The 17,193-nt window shown below is 49.4% G+C and overlaps 1 protein-coding gene across 1 annotated transcript in view; it reads right to left on the bottom strand.

Annotated features, from left to right (window-relative positions):
• The window catches only part of Trol (terribly reduced optic lobes), a 103,566-nt gene that overhangs the window by 29,005 nt on the left and 57,368 nt on the right, over window positions 1-17,193 (bottom strand). Inside the window, 5 exon segments of the mRNA XM_076900671.1 lie at window positions 2,390-2,497; window positions 3,899-4,012; window positions 4,253-4,366; window positions 5,172-5,288; window positions 9,971-10,078. Coding sequence (XP_076756786.1) covers window positions 2,390-2,497; window positions 3,899-4,012; window positions 4,253-4,366; window positions 5,172-5,288; window positions 9,971-10,078 — 561 coding nt within the window.

Genomic DNA, 17,193 nt, shown 5'->3' on the forward strand with positions numbered 1-17,193 from the left:
TATTTTCCCAACGGTTGCTCGCAATTTATTCTTTTCCAGCTCGTACAAATCCTTCCAGAACTTGGCGCACCTCGACGTGCAATTGTTTAGGTTCTCCTGAAAAGATTGGTCAGTGGGCGTTGACGAATTGAGCGAGTTCTTACCAACCAATCTGCTCCTGCTCCAGATATCCATGTCTACTTTGGAATTCTCTGAATTCGATTCGAATAACTCGGACTCGAGGGGCGCGTAATCAACTTCTGGAGTGGTAGAAGCCGATGGTTTCGCTACATTCAGCAAGTAATTGCGGAAATAGCCGCTGTTCTTCCCTGCCTGGTATCCAAGGACATCGTCTGAGCCACTGGATTCCTTCTCGGAAGATTCGACGCTGCTCGACAGCTTAATTCCGTCTACAACTAGCTGTTCCTTGGAAGATCGATCCATCGTTGATGTATCCAGCAAATTTTCCGTAGTCCACCTCGTTGTCGTCGAGTCTTCCTCCAAGTCGTCCCGCCAGTCTCCATTAGAAGCTTCATTGGAGGACCAGTCGTAGTTCTGGATCTCTTCTTCGTCTGAATTCCAACTTGTGCTCCTTTCTGTTGCCTTGGACGTAGATCTCGTAGCTTCTTCCAGGATCTCTTCTTCGTCTGAATTCCAACTTGTGCTCCTTTCTGTTGCCTTGGACGTAGATCTCGTAGCTTCTTCCAGGATCTCTTCTTCGTCTGAATTCCAACTTGTGCTCCTTTCTGTTGCCTTGGACGTAGATCTCGTAGCTTCTTCCAGGTCTTCAGCTTTAGAAGGATACAACGTTTCGTACATTGCGGTAACGGTAGATCCAATGGTGAGTTCTTCTACTATCGGTTCAGTACTTCCAACTGTACTACTGATTTCATCTTTTACGACCTCTTCTTCGTCTTCTTCTATCGTGGAACCGTTATTTTCCAACGCGACTGTGGAACTTTCCACGGTTCTCGATTCTGTAGTTTCGTCCACACCGGCAGAAGTGCTACTCCCCTTGTTTTCATCTGTAATCACAATGCTGCGTGCTTCGTTGTAGAACGTGTCGTACTCTATTGAATTTGGGCTGCTGGAGGCAACTTCCGTCGACGTAGTCACACTTCTAGGGTTCGTCTTGCCAAAAATGATGACCCCATGTTTCAATTTACTTCCCCTCGATTTCTTCCTCTTCCCTTTCAATCTCTTCTTCGTGCCCACCCGTCTTTCACTGACCAACGGCGACATCGTCGCGTTAAGATCCGTCAGGAACGAGATACCAACACTGGTGGACGTTCCATTTTCGATATCAGAGATATTCCTCGAGTTCTTCCTACGAGAATGTTTCCCGCCCTTCTTTCTAGACCGCTTCGCCTCACTTTTGGGACCATTTCGTGCTCTCTTCAGAGAACGCTCGATAGTTCTGGCCAATTTCGAACGATTTTCACGCGAATCATCAGTCTCGTGGCTCGAATAATTCTTTCGAACGATCGCTTCCGTAAACGAACGGACCTCGACGCCTCCAGTCGAGCTTCCTTCCGCTGATCCCTGTTTCTCTCGTCCGTTCTGGTATTTCTTGTTTCTCTTCGAGCTCACGAACTTCCAGTACATGCTTTTGTCGTTGTACACGTTTTTCCACGAGGTTTTCTCTGCGGTGACGATCATGGCGGCAAACGTGAAGATGTTTGTCATTCAAAGAAAGGTGTAAGTTGGAAGAGAGCGTCGAGGCGAGGAAGAATTCCGCCTTGACACGGCAACGGAGACGCAAACGGCGGAAAGACGAGGAGAAGAGGACCGGGTCCGCTGATCGACGCTCCGTTTATTCAATTCAAGCGCAGAATTTCGCTGGAACGAATCGTAAATATCAATTTGTAAAGCTGATCCGCGGGCCAGGCAATGAAACAGTTACGCGGAAGGACACGAAATTAGCGCGGTGGTTTCAATTTTAAATATCCCAGGCTGCGTCGCAGCAACAGGTGTGCAGATTATTCGGAAACTTCGCGTTTCAGGCCGCATGGACGCCGGGATCCGAGGCGTTTCTTCGCGAAGGAGCGCAGCCAGGGGATCCACAGGCCTCCTCCTCGTCTTTCTCAGCGTCTCAGACAGTTTCGACACGGCGAAACCCTCAAACTTCACCTTCACCGTGCGCCAAATCCACTCTAACGTGGGCATCTGCATTGAATAGCGTTAATTAAACGAACGGATCCCCGCTCGACTCGAGATTAGATCGTCGTCCCAACCAGTTATCGACAAACTACTTCTTAACTCTTCCGTTCCGGCGATCGGATCGTAATCGAAATCGTTTCGAGCCGCTCGAAACGGACAGACACGGTGTCTAAAAACCCGGCGGGGGTGTGCGTGTTGTGTAGGTGTGAGTTTTCAGGGTGGTACGAGTAGGTGTGAATGGCATAATTACCGCAGTCCCTCTCGTCGGAGCCATCCGAGCACTCCTCCATCCCGTTGCACTGCAACTCGTAACCGATACACCGTCCATCCGTGCAGCGAAACTCTGCTTCTCCGCAACCTGCTCCACACACCACGCTCATGCACGTTTAACCCTTTAACGGAACTGATCACCGTCGACCACGCGAATCGAACGAAATAGCAAGGAAAACGAAAAACGATCTCAGTGGTTCCTGAATAGAATTAAGACAGACTCTCTTCCTCGTCCACCGCGAGGCAAGAGTCGATCGAATCATTTTTGCACTACCCAAGAGCGACAGAAGATTTGCTGCAACGTCGATTTCTCGTCGATACGATCCGACGAGAGAGTCTCTGGAGTCAGAACGATTTGCTCGGATGAAAAAAAAGAGGGCAGCGAACGGCGCGGTTAAAGGGTTAAAAGTGCAGCCAAGCCGGCTTCTCATCAGCCCCTGCTTCACAAATAAAACACGCGGCTTCGGCTTACGAGTCAAGCGTTTCCCCCTTTGACGTGTTCCTCACCCAGCTCCAGAGTCCAGTGAAATCAGCCGTCGCTAGCGAGCTCTCAATGAAACCGCCACACAAGGTGGACCCAGTTGTTACGATCCTCTTCGCGTGATTATTGCACGGTGAGTGATTCGTGAACGGTGGCTCGATGATCCGAGGGTAATTTCGAATCACTTCGAACGAGGATCGAGCGAGGATCCCCTTCTGCATCGAGGCGAACCATTTTTCAAACTGGAACGCGGCTAACTTTCGCGCATCGCTGTTCTAATTTCTATGCTCGACGGCGAAACGATCTCGAAGTGATTCGAAATTTTGTTCACAGATATCGGGAGGGCGAGATTCGTGGGAGGTGATCTCTGGGATGATGGAAATCTGTCGAAGCGTGCCACGATGGGAGATTGCACTTAGGGTTGGGGAGAGAAGCAGCCACTTCTGGACGAAGCTCGGCTAGCAGGGTGATATTGTAAACCGGACGGAAAACCACGTTCCATCGACGCTCTCGCGTCTACCATTCGATCTCTCGTCGCTAAAGAATGTACCCTCGATATTACCCTAATCGATTCTTGGATCAGAATATAAGCAAGAATTCACGAAGGACTCGTGATTCGTCGATGAACTCGCGACTGAGACCGCTAGAAGAACAAACGAGTGGTCCATCGAAGGAGACGATTCCAACGTGGAGGTTGAAATCAGTGAAAAGTGCTCGTCTTCGTCGATAAATCCGATGTTATCCGTGCTCCACGTTGGAACGTGTCTTCTCTACGATCGCACGAGCAACGCCAGTCGATTTAGATCAATTAGCGACTCGTCGCAATCGCTGCGCCCCGGTCTGGTCGCTTTCGCAATAAAGCGTAGGCGTCGAACAGTGGACTGTCGATCACTGGCCTGACACACCAGGAAGATATCGAACAGAGGAATCCACTGGGATCAACGTTTCGAAAGATCCTGCTAAAACGACATCCTTTTAACGCCAGAGAAGAAGAACGCATCGACTCACCGCATTGACTCTCGTCCTCTCCGTTCTGGCAGTCGTTGATCTGGTTGCACCTTTTGTCGATACTGATGCAGGTTCCGTCCAGGCATCGGAACTGGTCTCCTCCGCATGTGGTCACTGAAAATGTCGAGCGATTAATAAGAAGAAAGGGTGGAGAAACAGTTTGCATCGCTTGGTACGTGATGTTGTATTCTCGCGAGATGATCTCGCGAATATCGAAGACAGAAAAGGAAGAAACTGAGACGCGGAGGGTGAATAAAACGAACGTGGACAACGCACTGATCCTGTGTTATTCGCAGGACGAGCAGACGCGAGCCAAAGAACCACGGAACGAAAGAAAAAGAAAAATAATGGTACCGTTGCAATTGCGTTCGTCGTCACGATCCGGGCAGTCGCTCCTTCCGTCGCATCTCGCGTTCTGGCTCACGCAACTTCCGTCCGAGCACTCGAACTCGTCCGCTCGACAGCGAGCTGTGCACGTCGAGGAACAGAAAGTAACGATAAACAAAAAGAAATCCAGATGCAAAAGAAATAAAAGGAACAACGTAAGGCAACGCGATCGAAATTAAAAAAAAAAAGTGATCAAACTGATCATAAACGATTCGAGTGAATCGTAACGCGATCTTTAAACGAAAATCGAAGAGTTTCATCGTCGAAACATTAGTCGAGGATATCGTCGATATGGAATCGCGTTTGGGAGGCGATCGATCGGATCGCGAAGATGAAACGGAGCCAGGAAGGTCTGTTTACCGGGCTGGCGCTTGTTCAGCGGATAATTAGGCGGCGGAACGGTCGTAATGAATCGGATTAAATCTCGTTGCGCCTCGTTCAGGCGCGAGGAAAGAAGGGAAATAAGATTCGAACGGGAGGGGGAGCGATTACGACTGCTCTGCGATTAATTACTCGAGAAACAAGCGTCTATTATCGAGCCCGGTAATATTCTCCGGCGATTACTCGACCGAATAACGCGACGAGCCATCCGTTTCATCTGAAATCGAACGTTCGTTTGTTTCTCGCGCCTTTTTCTCCTACCTCGCGCAGGACGCTCATTTAATTCCACACAATCTTGCTAGATGTAACGCGTGCCTCTATTTAAAACATTTACCATATTAAGTTAAGTTAAGTTGCATATATATATATATATTAAATAAAAATACTGGTTCAAAGTCATGCTTCGTTCTCATTCACATGCAATTTCAGAGGCGACCAGCACCTCCACCCTGTCCGTCTATCTCCTTGCTCTCTAATTTCGTTTGTTACGATTTTAGTCCCGTACTTATGTTCGAGCAATTTTTCTCATCCAACCCCTCGGTACAATCCATGAATCCGTCGCAGCGTTTCGATATCGATATGCAAAATCCCTCGCTGCACTTGAACTGGCCCTCTCTGCAGGCTGCAAGAATCGTACATATTCCATCTAATAAAGCGTAAATAAAAAAAAAAAAAAAGATCGCCTCGTTCTTCTGACACGATCGAACGGACGTCGGCCACACGAGCCGATGAAGCTCGAGATACAAAAGGCACACAGAAGGCGCTGAACGGTGAACGCACGCAAACAGGTGGACACAGCGGAGAACACATATTGCCTTGAACGATCACCAGTCGATCAGGGATGAGCAGAAGATTTCAGGATGTTTCAGGGATATTTCAAAGCGACGCTATCAATCTGGCGCATCTGGAACTTATCGCTGCGCAACGAATCAACGACTCCAAACGATGGAACTTATAAACAGACGCAGTGACCAATACGCTCGCCAAAATCCTGCGGTTTCTCGCGAAACCGTCATCCGGGAAGCGTTCCACAGATTTAAGTCCGTTCTCCGGAAGAACGGCCCCGTATCGACGGACGCGTTTCCGGTTTCCGCCCGTTTACCCCTCCCCCATCGACGAGGCGCCCCGTAGACGATGCGATCAGGGCGAAGAAAAGCAGTCGTGGAATTAATTAGTGGCCAGATGGATAGACCCCGCGGTGGCGTGGCCATTAATTAACACGCACCCGAGGAAATTTCGCGGAAGAGATTATAAACGAACAAGGAGTTACCGGCCACGCGCGGCCGCTGTCTAATTTACGACGGCAATTAGCTAACGATCGAGGATGAACGGCGCTTCGAACGAATGCGCGCTCGAAAGAATGGAAACGGAAGGCGAGCACAACCCTCTGGAATTTTCATCGGGACTCTCTCGATCCTCCACGAACGGCGTGAAAAATAAACGGATCGCACGGATCCATATATCGCGTGCTCGATTACCAGAGCGAAACCGGAATTCGAGATTTTCAATCGACTTCCATCGAACGAACAATTGCCACATTTTTTTCTTTACAGAGAGTAACTCCACTCGCTCGAAGCAGAATCGTTCTGAATAACTGATCGATCCGGTGAAACGGGAAAATGTACATTATAAATCGACGCGAAACATTGTTACCCGTCGAACAACGCTTAATTAATGGAAACACAAAGGGGGGGGGGGCGGGGGAGAGGTCGATTCTTTTCAGTACTTTTTCACCCCTTCGCGAACGAATTTGTGCTCGCCCAATGGGCATTGTAGCCACGTCGGCATGCGAAACGCGAGTCTCACGTGCGCAATAATTACACAGCGACTCGTTTACGTGTTCCTCCGCGACGGTGACTCCTTCGCGCGTGAAAAATGGCGGCACACGCGAGACCCGGAGGAAATATATTACCGGGTTGTACACGAATTAATCCGTCGGATCGGACGGATACCCGTCCGTTTCCCGGTTATTATCTCCTGAATAATAGCAGTCGTCTGATCGTCCGATTTTTTACTCGTCTCGCAATGTAAATTGAATTTCCAACGCAACCAGAAGGCGTCCCTGCTTAAAAACTACCCACGCGGCTACTCGAAAGCGCGAGCTTCCCCAAATATCGCGTAATCATCGATACGAACGGAAAGAAAGGGCGGAGAAGGACGCAACATCGGTCGAAATCGGATCGGACGAATACCAGTCCGTTTCCCGATTATTATCTCCTGAATAATAGCAGTCGTCTGATCATCCGATTTGTTACTCGTCTCGCAATTTAAATTGAATTTCCAACGCAACCAGAAGGCGTCCCTGCTTAAAAACTACCCACGCGGCTGCTCGAAAGCGCGAACTTCCCCAAATATCGCGTAATCATCGATACGAACGGAAAGAAAGGGCGGAGAAGGACGCAACGTCGGTCGAAATCGGATCGGACGAATACCCGTCCGTTTCTCGGTTATTATCTCCTGAATAATAGCAGTCGTCTGATCGTCCGATTTTTTACTCGTCTCGCAATGTAAATTGAATTTCCAACGCAAGCAGAAAGCGTCCCTGCTTAAAAACTACCCACGCAGCTGCTCGAAAGCGCGAGCTTCCCCAAATATCGCGTATTCCCGGCGAATCGCGTAATCATCGATACGAACGGAAAGAAAGGGCGGAGAAGGGCGCATAGTCGGTCGAAATTAATTCGATCCCGTCAGCGGTCGCGGTACGTGAGTCCGTGCGCGAATTCAGTTACGATTTTAACGCGATTTGCCAGCGCGGCGGGTGCGTGCGCGGCGATCGACGAATATAAAAGAGCGAATATCGCGACCTCGAAATTGGCAAACGTGCCGCGAAGAATGCGGCACGGCACGCGTGACCCGCCTCGCCAAGCGTGCAGGCAGCGCGCCTCGTCGCTGGATTCTGTTAGTTTTCTGACATCATCTCCCAGGTTCAAGGCTCCCTCGCCCGGTGGAGTCGCGTACGGGAATCGTCCGCCATTGTATTCGCGGTGACCTTTCACTTTTCCAGCGACGAAATCGCTCAAGACCGCGGACCGCGTTGAAAGGAACGACGCCGTCGATCACTTTGGACTCGCTCTAGCGAGAGAAGAGATCCCCAATTACGGGGGAAAAGTCGTTGGAACCGCGTAACGGCTCGTTTTACGTACGATTGCCTAAATCACTTTGATCCGAGCGATCAACGAGGCTTAGGGGAAAACCGTTTCAGGAAACTCGAGAGTAGTTTCTCTCCGGATTACTCCATGCGCGAAATAATTCCGCTATCCTCCATGTTTTTCCTTGCGTCCGTTTTTTTTTCTCTCTCTCTCTCTCTTTTTTGTTACGTTGTCTTCCTTTTTCGCAATTCGTTAACAAACTTCATTAGCGGCATTAATATCGACGCCGCAAAAACGAGCGACGCGACCACCACGGGCCGAATTTAAGGCAGCACCCGTGGCCGAACGAGATTTACTCGCGTTTATTAAGCCGCCCTAATAACCGGCTGCAATTTTAATCCGACGTTAATCTCCAGCGGGGCTGGCCCGGCCCTTTCGCGGCCTCCGCCCTGGAATTTCACCCGTTTTCACCGGGGGTTTAATCCAATTCTGATTCATGCCCTCGCGCGACCTCCTCCGCGTCGCCGCAATCCGTGAACATGTGTACCCCGAGACTGATGTTTCCATCGTTCAACATCGCTCACCTCCGCCCTTTCGCTCCACCCGTGGGATAATGAAACGCGCGTTGGAGCGACGAGCATCGATGCTCGCGAGATTTCCACTGGCAATAAATAAATAACCGCGACGTGAAGACCAACAGAATATCGATAAGGTTCGATTCCATCGGTGGCCGTAATTTCATCAGGGTCCTGCGAGTGTAACTTGGCGGTTGGTCAGCCAGATCCAACGGAGGGCAGGGTGGCACTAAACCACCCTGGTCTTTCAAAATGCAAACCAATTTCGAGGACCAGTGAACCAGAGCGCTTCGAGAAATAAAATTCCAATCGCTCCATCCAGCCTGGAGCAAACCGTAATTCCCTTGCTCTTTTTTTTTACGAGAATTCGCCGGAAGAAGCCTTCTTCCCGTTGTTATGAGAAACCATGGGAAGAAATTCTCGTTCGAGCGTATCCAAAGGCGGCAGTGTCGGGAGAGCGGAAAAAAGGGGCTGCAAAGGGGGTGGCAGGGTTGACTTTCGACGGATGGCGGCGGAGCGTGCCTCTGCAACAGACGATGGGTATAATAAGGGGTTAAAAGGACAGGAAGACGGGGGGCGAGGGCTGGCAGAGGGTGGGGCAACAAGTGCAATGGCCTGGAAACGCGAGGCCAACCCGTTCGCCCCGTCGCGTCTTCCGAGAGCAGGCTATTGTTATTATTGTCGCGGCTGTTGTAATTATCGGGCTCATCGTAATACCTGCTCGTTGCCGATTAGTTCCGGCGCGGTCGCGCGCTGCTCTGATGACCCGCGTTGCGCGCCCCTTTTCTTGCCGCCTCGACGCGGATTTTGTTCAAGCTGGAGCCGACAATTTCCTCTCTTCTGTGGCCAGACGGTAGAAACAACAATATACGCGCAGAGATGCGAGCATTTCACCAGTGACATTCATTCCTTTGCCACTTTGAACGATTTTTCCATTCTTTCCTCGACAACCCTCTATTCGAGACGTTTGTGCAGAGACGCGGAGGAGCGCAAAGGGTCGCGATGCGATCGAGTGAACCTTCTGAGGGCACTAACGAGTTAACAGCTAAATTGCGCGTTGCGAGCAATTAGATCGAAATGCGAGCCATCCTCTGGACGGAGTTCTGCTCAGATTTGTTCGAGAACCCACGAGATACCTCTATCCATCGCTGGCACGGTGCTATTTGCATTCCAACACGAAGCCCAGGTAAATATTCAAGCATTCCTGAATCTCAATAGCGCACAGGGACAAAACGAACGTAATCTCGGCCTAATCGTTCCGAGCAACTTTATCCGAACTCGCCGCCGACGATTGTTAACAAAACACGACGCATGCACCCAGTTAGTAAAGCAAAGTCCCGCGAGCGCATTCCGCGAGTCTGGCGAAAGGGAGAAAAGAATCAATTCAAGCGGTCTGCTGTTGCAGGGGGGTGGGGGTTACTATTAATCGTTACCAGCGGAATTATTCAGGAAAGCCGTGCAATTATACTCGCGGAATTAATTTCTGAAAACAAGGCCGCCGCGGTTTTTAAATAGAATCACGCGGACGCGGGACGCAACGCGTTACAGGCCGCGAGCACGGAAGCAAGAGATGGAATTAAAGAAAACAAGCGGGAAAATAATTTCCAGCGCGGGGCAGCGCGGCCAACAAAAATACTCACAGCAGTTATGCTCATCGGAACCGTCCAGACAATCCGGGACACCGTTGCAGCGAGCCTCGCTGTCGATGCACTGCTCGTTCCTGCATTTGATTTGCGTCGCCGTGCAGGCTGCAACCGAAGAAAAACAACGTTAGAATAGATGCTCGAGATATACGAACGATCGACAGCTTTGCCAATTTCATTTCGCCCAGGAATAGCTCGAGGAGTTTGGGATCTTTAATAAAGCGACAGCATCGGCAATGTTCTTCGATGGAATCTGGAAATTGAATGAAAATCGGACTATATTCGTCGGCTGAATTCGATTATCGACGAATCTTAACTGTAATATCTTCATTTCCGCCAGCTACCCGCTGTTTATTAATATCTGACGCTTCGAGAGCAGTTTAGAGGTAAGTAATAGGCGAAAGGGGTCGACAACGTCGGGTACGCTCTTTGGTACTGATTTACAAAGAGGCCAGGAATCAATAGACCTCGAATTTCTTCCGTCACGTACCTATGAACGGGAGGATCGAACGAAATACCACCTCGAACGGCGTTTAATATAAATTCGTCGATGCACGGGAAATCAGGTTTCAAAGGATGCTTTTTTTCATTCGGAAAACTTCGCCATTTTCTTCAGAGGACTCGCGAGAGAAAGAACGTACCCTAAAAGCATACGACAATGAACCAAAATTACGAGTAACGAACGAATTTGTCGCAAAGCAAGGATGATCGAACAGTTCTCCATTATTCGATGACTTTTTCTGCCCCAGCACTGGCTGGTCCAATGATCCATCGTGGATGGTTACCACTACCAGCGTGACTGCCGAAAGTGGTAAGCGCGTCGCGTTTCAGGACAAACACCGTGTGTGACACGAGAGTCCGTCGACCACGGTATTGTTTCTGCAATTGGATCGTCTCGCTGGCTCATCTCGTTTTTACAATTATGTTATGCTCATTCGAGACAATCCGATCGTCCCCCGTTTTGGATTGCGTTACAGTCACAGGCTGGGCCACTGTCGAGTGGTTTGGATCTCGCGTTTCCGATATCGACAGCAGCTTCCATGTACCAACCAACCACCGACGTACTTCTCTATTTTAAAATGCTGAACAGACGATATTAAACGAGCGTCTGGAAAAAAAAATTACTACAGTTATGCACGCTTGCTTCGAGGCTCGTTCTAAAAATGAATCTCGTTGGTCGATGGAGAGGGGCACCAAGAGACGCTCGAAGGATTCCACAGCTTTTGTAGCCGCGAGCCATAGGGTAACGCGAGATTTAGGGTGACGCGACTGGCTTCGTGGCACTCGAACGAGGACTAAGGAGAATTCTTGTCGGTTTCCACGGTAATACACCAGCGCAAATGGCCAGCCGGAGTCGAGTGGGGCGATTGAGTGACAGTCTCCCGTGTCAAAGCACGCTCGAGTCCCTTTAGCAGACAAAACCTGATCGCGCGTCGAGTTCTCCATATTCTTAACCCCTTCGAGGCTTGGAACGTCCACGCGGAGTCGCGTAACTTGGCCAGGCCCGTGAATATTATAACGCGATAACAGGCTGCGCAATTTCGAGCAGCGTTGCTTTCTTCGAAATGCCAGCGTTTAACTCTGAATGCGATATTTTTTCTACCATCTCGAAATGTTACGTGCGTTTAAAGCGTTAATAAACACTTCCGTTTCGCAACGGGACGCAATCGAGAGGTTTTATTTCGCCCATCAATTTTCGATATCTACCATCGCGCTTTCAATTCGGCGTCGCGGTTATTCTAAACAGCGTGAATGTTTAAATGCCATTCAAGTTGGTCCCTATCCCAGCTCCATTTTTTCCTTCCTCCCAGCGAAATTGGAAACAATCGAGCCCCATCGAAATTCAACATTAACATGTTTATTGGAAACAGCACGGCGAACCGCGACGCGGGAGTGAAATATTGAGAGAGCCACACGGCTGTCGCTGGTACCGGGGCGGATGGAAAAGTTTGCGCGGTTCCTCTTCCCTTCTTTTTGTTTTTTCACGCTGTAAAGATGCATGAGAGCGTGTCTCGCGGCGCGAAAGCCCGCCTTTACGATGCATCTTTTTACAGCCGCGATTCTCTTATCACTCACCCATCCCCCTGGCACCGCTTGCTCTTTCGATCATAACTATTTAAAGCTCGAGAAGTTCTGAAAATTGCCGCTCCGCCATGCTGTAACCACTTTGACGCCAGCAGTGTGCAACCACCTCGACGCTCTGGCAAACTATTATATTCCTTAGCCGTCGAACGCGGTCCCCGAATAATCCTCTCCGTCCGCTGAAACCCACTCTGAGTCCTGACCAGTGGTACTTAAAACGATGCTCCTCGTTCTCGACCGCTATTTGTCGAAAATGTTCATCCGGAAGAATGTCAAGGTCGATTATGCGCGATCTTCCCCGGCTCCATCACGGCGCGCAGTTTTTCAACCCTCGTAACGAGGACATTAGTATCGCGTGCAACAGCCCGTGCGAAACCCCTGCGCAGCTTTTTCACCCGCGACTAGCCGGAGAAAACGTCTTCGAGTATCGTAGCTCTGGTGAATTAATTCGCCGCGCGAGCTTTCGACTGCGCGCCTCGACGATTAGCGATTCACGGCTCGCGCAATTGGAAATTCGCTGTTCGCGGTGTAAATTGTTCCTACGACGCGGTTAAAGGAAAGTAACGCGGAAAGTGTGCAACGCGTGCACTGTCCTGGGAACATCCCGCGGGGACTAAACTTCCCCTGCTAGCAGTCCATTAGAAGAGCACGGACGATTTAGCAGAGGGGCTTTTAGGTCCGGCAATTTGATGCTGCTCGCCTGTCATGCTAATATCCTCAGCTTTACATCGGGTCGAGTTTTTCTTCCCTGCTCCTCTGATGTATGTTTTCTCCGCGTAAGTTCCCGACGACACGCGTCGTTGAGCATCCCCGGTTGTTGCTGGGAAACTTCGTCCTCTCGCAAAGCATTTCGCCAGGAATTTTCTCCGCGCTTCTTCGTTTCGCGTCGCGTTCACGGAATCTTTCGCATCCACCCTCGATCCTCTTCCACCCCAATTTGACCAACGAGCATTTCTCCACCATAAGTCGTGAGAGTTTCGATTTTAATAGAAGCAGATTCGCCTTGGCATCGAATGTGACCGACTAGATCGACTCTGATTGTTCACCACTGTACTTTTCATCTTAATGGACAAGCATTAAATATATTTTAAATATATTCTGGAAAGGGAACGACGCGATTTCTGGATCAGAACAAAAACTAAAAAAAAAGGTCGCGGTACCGCGAGCACGAGCAACTCTCCTTTCTCGTTGCAGTCGCGTGATTTAGGAGATAACGAGTTCGAGCCCGGTTCTAATGAGACACGGAAACAAAAAGGGCGTGATTTCCCTTCGCGGCGTGGATGCACGCCCGCGCTCTACTTTCATTAAACGAAATCATTAAACGATAACTTTCGCGGAATTACGAGATCGTCCATCCATCTTACCGGAAATCGATCGTGAAGGGCAGTGGATCAGCGCGTCAGGCGAGCCTTTCGTCCGACGAAATCATTGAACGACAACTTTCGCGGAATTACGAGATCGTCCATCCATCTTACCGGAAATCGATCGTGAAGGGCAGTGGATCAGAACGCGTAAGGCGAGCCAAACCGTGCGAGACCATTTGTAAGAGCACTTAGGCATTTAACTCGGACAGACGCGCGCGCTAATCGTTTTAGAAGAATTACCATCGATTTCGCGGGCGAATTTGCATGAGGAATCGTCGGACGATGGGTAACGAGCCCGCGTTTCCAGCGGGCCGATATATGAACGCGGCATATAAAGTATATTCGCGTCATATATCGCTGGATGGGTGGCTGTACCTCTTTTCCCACCCCCCCAACGGCCACCAGGGATTCGACATATTTTAGTGGCCGATTTGCAATTTAAACGTTATAATTAATGACGTCCTGTCGCGTGGACCGCGAACGTGAGGCGATAAAAAAAATAAAAAAAATAAAAAAAAAAGAATAATTCCACGCGGACTACTCAACCCCCTGAGAGAGGAGCGATGGAGGGTGCGCGATTACTCTCGAAATGGTTTTTAAAAATTCTTCACCATCCAGCTACGATTTTTTATACGTACGTATGTTTATTCCTCGATGTTATTAAATGAAGATGAACGGGAATATTTCTTTTCGTATGGAAATGAGTCCTCCGTCCTCGACGGATTCTTTGGGCAAGGAAAGCGTCGGTGTACGGAACGGACGGGTCGATAAATAAATCGTCGACTCTTCGTATGCACAATGAAGCCGCGCGCCGAGTGGCGCAATCGATAACTCGTTTACAATTAATTTCCCGCGGAATGACGAATACTTTCTCGCGTCGAAAGTCGTGGGGTGGTGTGTCAGAGGTTTCCTCGATGCGAGCCGTTCCTTCGAGCAGCAGCTCTCAATCCGCTGGAAAAATTCGTATCCTCCGTCGAAGTGGCGCACGATCGACGCGAGAGAGAACGCGGGGTGCTTTGAGAAGTTTTATCGCGGGACGAAGTTTTCACGTGTGTGTGTGTAGTGACCGGTGCCATTATGTTTCTGGAGCGTGAAACATCTAGTCCTTCGCGCATGCAAAATCAACCGGGTAATCTACACCCGGTCTGCATGCGTAAACTCCGCGATAACCACGCGGTTAAACGTACGTCTCGACCGCTTATCGCGATCCAGCCCGCCATAATTCCCGTTTCCACGGCCGGATCATTGCTATCTCGTGAAATCCAACGCGAGATCGCCTGGCGGCCTCCTCGAAAAACGCTGATTCGAAGCTCTGAACAGAAACGACCGCGACAAGCCCTCGACGAGCAGCGACGAATCGCGTTTCTTAATCTTCGCTCACCTCCGCTAGGATGATAGTAATTTAAAAATATTCCGTTTCACCAGCTCTCGCGTTTGTTTCGCGCGGTTGGAAACGATTACGACTGTGGACGATAATTCACGGCGACAATTTTTCTAACCGCGACAGTCGTTCGTCTGTTTAAATGCAGCGCGATTCTCAGCGCGGCATAATCCGCGTTCTTACGAGCCATCGGTTGGTCCGACTACAACGGGACCACTCCGCTTCCCGTGGGACCGCGCCGCTTCGAGCCGAGCCGCGGTTCGCGTTCGATCAATGGAGCCACTGTAAATCGGTGGGAATGCGAAAAATCACGACAGAAATCGAGGTAACGGCTTCGACGCGCCCTGGGAATACTATGGATGAAGCATTGCTTCGATTAATGAAAAGGGTGCTCATCAAATTTCCACCCCTGCGAGATGTAATTATTGTGACGGGGGGTCTTTAAACGCTCGCCAGGACAACCTTAACGCAGAGAATACAGTTTCTGCTTCTATTTCTATATAATAGAATTTCTGATGCGTTCCTAACATCGCGTCTAAGGCGTAACTCCGCCATTTTGGTATCACCGATGAACAGTTTAGTAGGCCCTACGCGAAACCTTCTTCTCTCTTTTTACCTTATTTCTTTTCGTTATTATCGTTAGATTGGTGAACAGACGATTACAAAAAATAGTATCGATGAGAGACGATCTCGCACGTTTCTGCTTCTATTTCTATATAATAGAATTTCTGATGCGTTCCTAACGTCGTCCACGTCTAAGGCGTACCTCCGCCATTTTGGTATCACTGATGAACAGTTTAGTAAGCCCTACGCGAAACCTTCTTCTCTCTCTTTACCTTATTTCTCTTCGTTATTATCGTAAGATCGGTGAACAGACGATTACAAGAAATAATATCGATGAGAGACGATCTCGCACGTTTCTGCTTCTATTTCTATATAATAGAATTTCTGATGCGTTCCTAACATCGTCCGCGTCTAAGGTGTACCTCCGCCATTTTGGTATCACCGATGAACAGTTTAGTAGGCCCTACGCGAAACCTTCTTCTCTCTCTTTACCTTATTTCTTTTCGTTATTATCGTAAGATCGGTGAACAGACGATTACAAAAAATAATATCGATGAGAGACGATCTCGCACGTTTCTGCTTCTATTTCTATATAATAGAATTTCTGATGCGTCTAAGGCGTACCTCCGCCATTTTGGTATCATCGATAAATCCATTTAGTAGGCCCAGCGCGAAATGTTCTTCTCTCTCTTTACCTTATTTCCCTTCGCTATTATCGTGAGATCGAAGAACAGAACGATAAAAAAAAAAAGAATAATATCGATGAGAGACGATCTCGCACGTTTCTGCATCGTTCGAAGACGCTGCGAAATTGTTTCCTAGACTTTTTACATCGGGCTAGGGAAGAGTTCGCTCGAAATTTCCGTGGGAACAATAATCGGGGATCGATTCGACGGTGGTGAATGGCCGGCAGGTGGAAAACTTTGCGACGACAAAAGAGAGTCATCGATTGAGGGTGGCGGGGAACAGCGGACGCGCGGAGGCTCGTTTCAACAACGGCAACGATAACCGCGCAGAGCGGCGTAGCAGCCTCTTTCCGCCCTCGAGTGTCGTAAATAACGTCCAGGTAAAACGAATTGTCGATAAATAAATGCTCGAGCCGTGGATACGTGTCACGCGTGGGTGGACAGCGGCTGGCCGGATCGTTATTTCATAACAGGTCACGCTATCGTTTGTTCCTGCGAGCATATGCAGCGCGACTAGCGGCGCCGCGACGCGTACCGTCGTCTCTCTCTCTCCCTCTCTCTCTATGCCCCTCTCTCTTTTCCACTCGTCGCGTTTTCGTTCGTTAAACTGTCGCGCGGTTTGTTCTCGCCGGACGCAATTAGAATTCAACCGAGCGTCCTTCTTCCCTGTCGATCGACAGCCGTACAGCCGCCCTCCACTTTCATCCTACGATCCTCTTTCTCTGGCTACCGCGAAAACTGCTTTTCGATTTTCTAACGACACGAAAGAAGATCGAACGTCGTTTGGCGTTAAAACGAATTTACTCTTAATCACGCGTATCCCATCGGACCGTGGATCAGACGCGTTCCACGGCTGATAATTAGAAAGGCATAGGAGTTATCGAGCGAGACACGAGCTCGCAATTTTTCCGATGCGGTTGGTCTCGCGTTCTTTCTCGTTTCCATACGTGCAACTCGCCACACGCGGTTCAACCTAACTCTTTACGTGACGAGTAGCATTTAAAGGTTTTTCGTTTCTTTTTTCTGAAATATACCACGGCTGGTATATAAGGGAACAGCGATCTCTTATTGGGGCTAAACGAAAGCGGCCTAGAGTCGTTCAAAAATTTCTCTTCCGCGAATTAAATAGAGGGCGAACCACGA

The sequence above is a fragment of the Xylocopa sonorina genome, chromosome 9 (assembly GCF_050948175.1).
Source record: "Xylocopa sonorina isolate GNS202 chromosome 9, iyXylSono1_principal, whole genome shotgun sequence".
Lineage (NCBI taxonomy): Eukaryota > Metazoa > Arthropoda > Insecta > Hymenoptera > Apidae > Xylocopa > Xylocopa sonorina.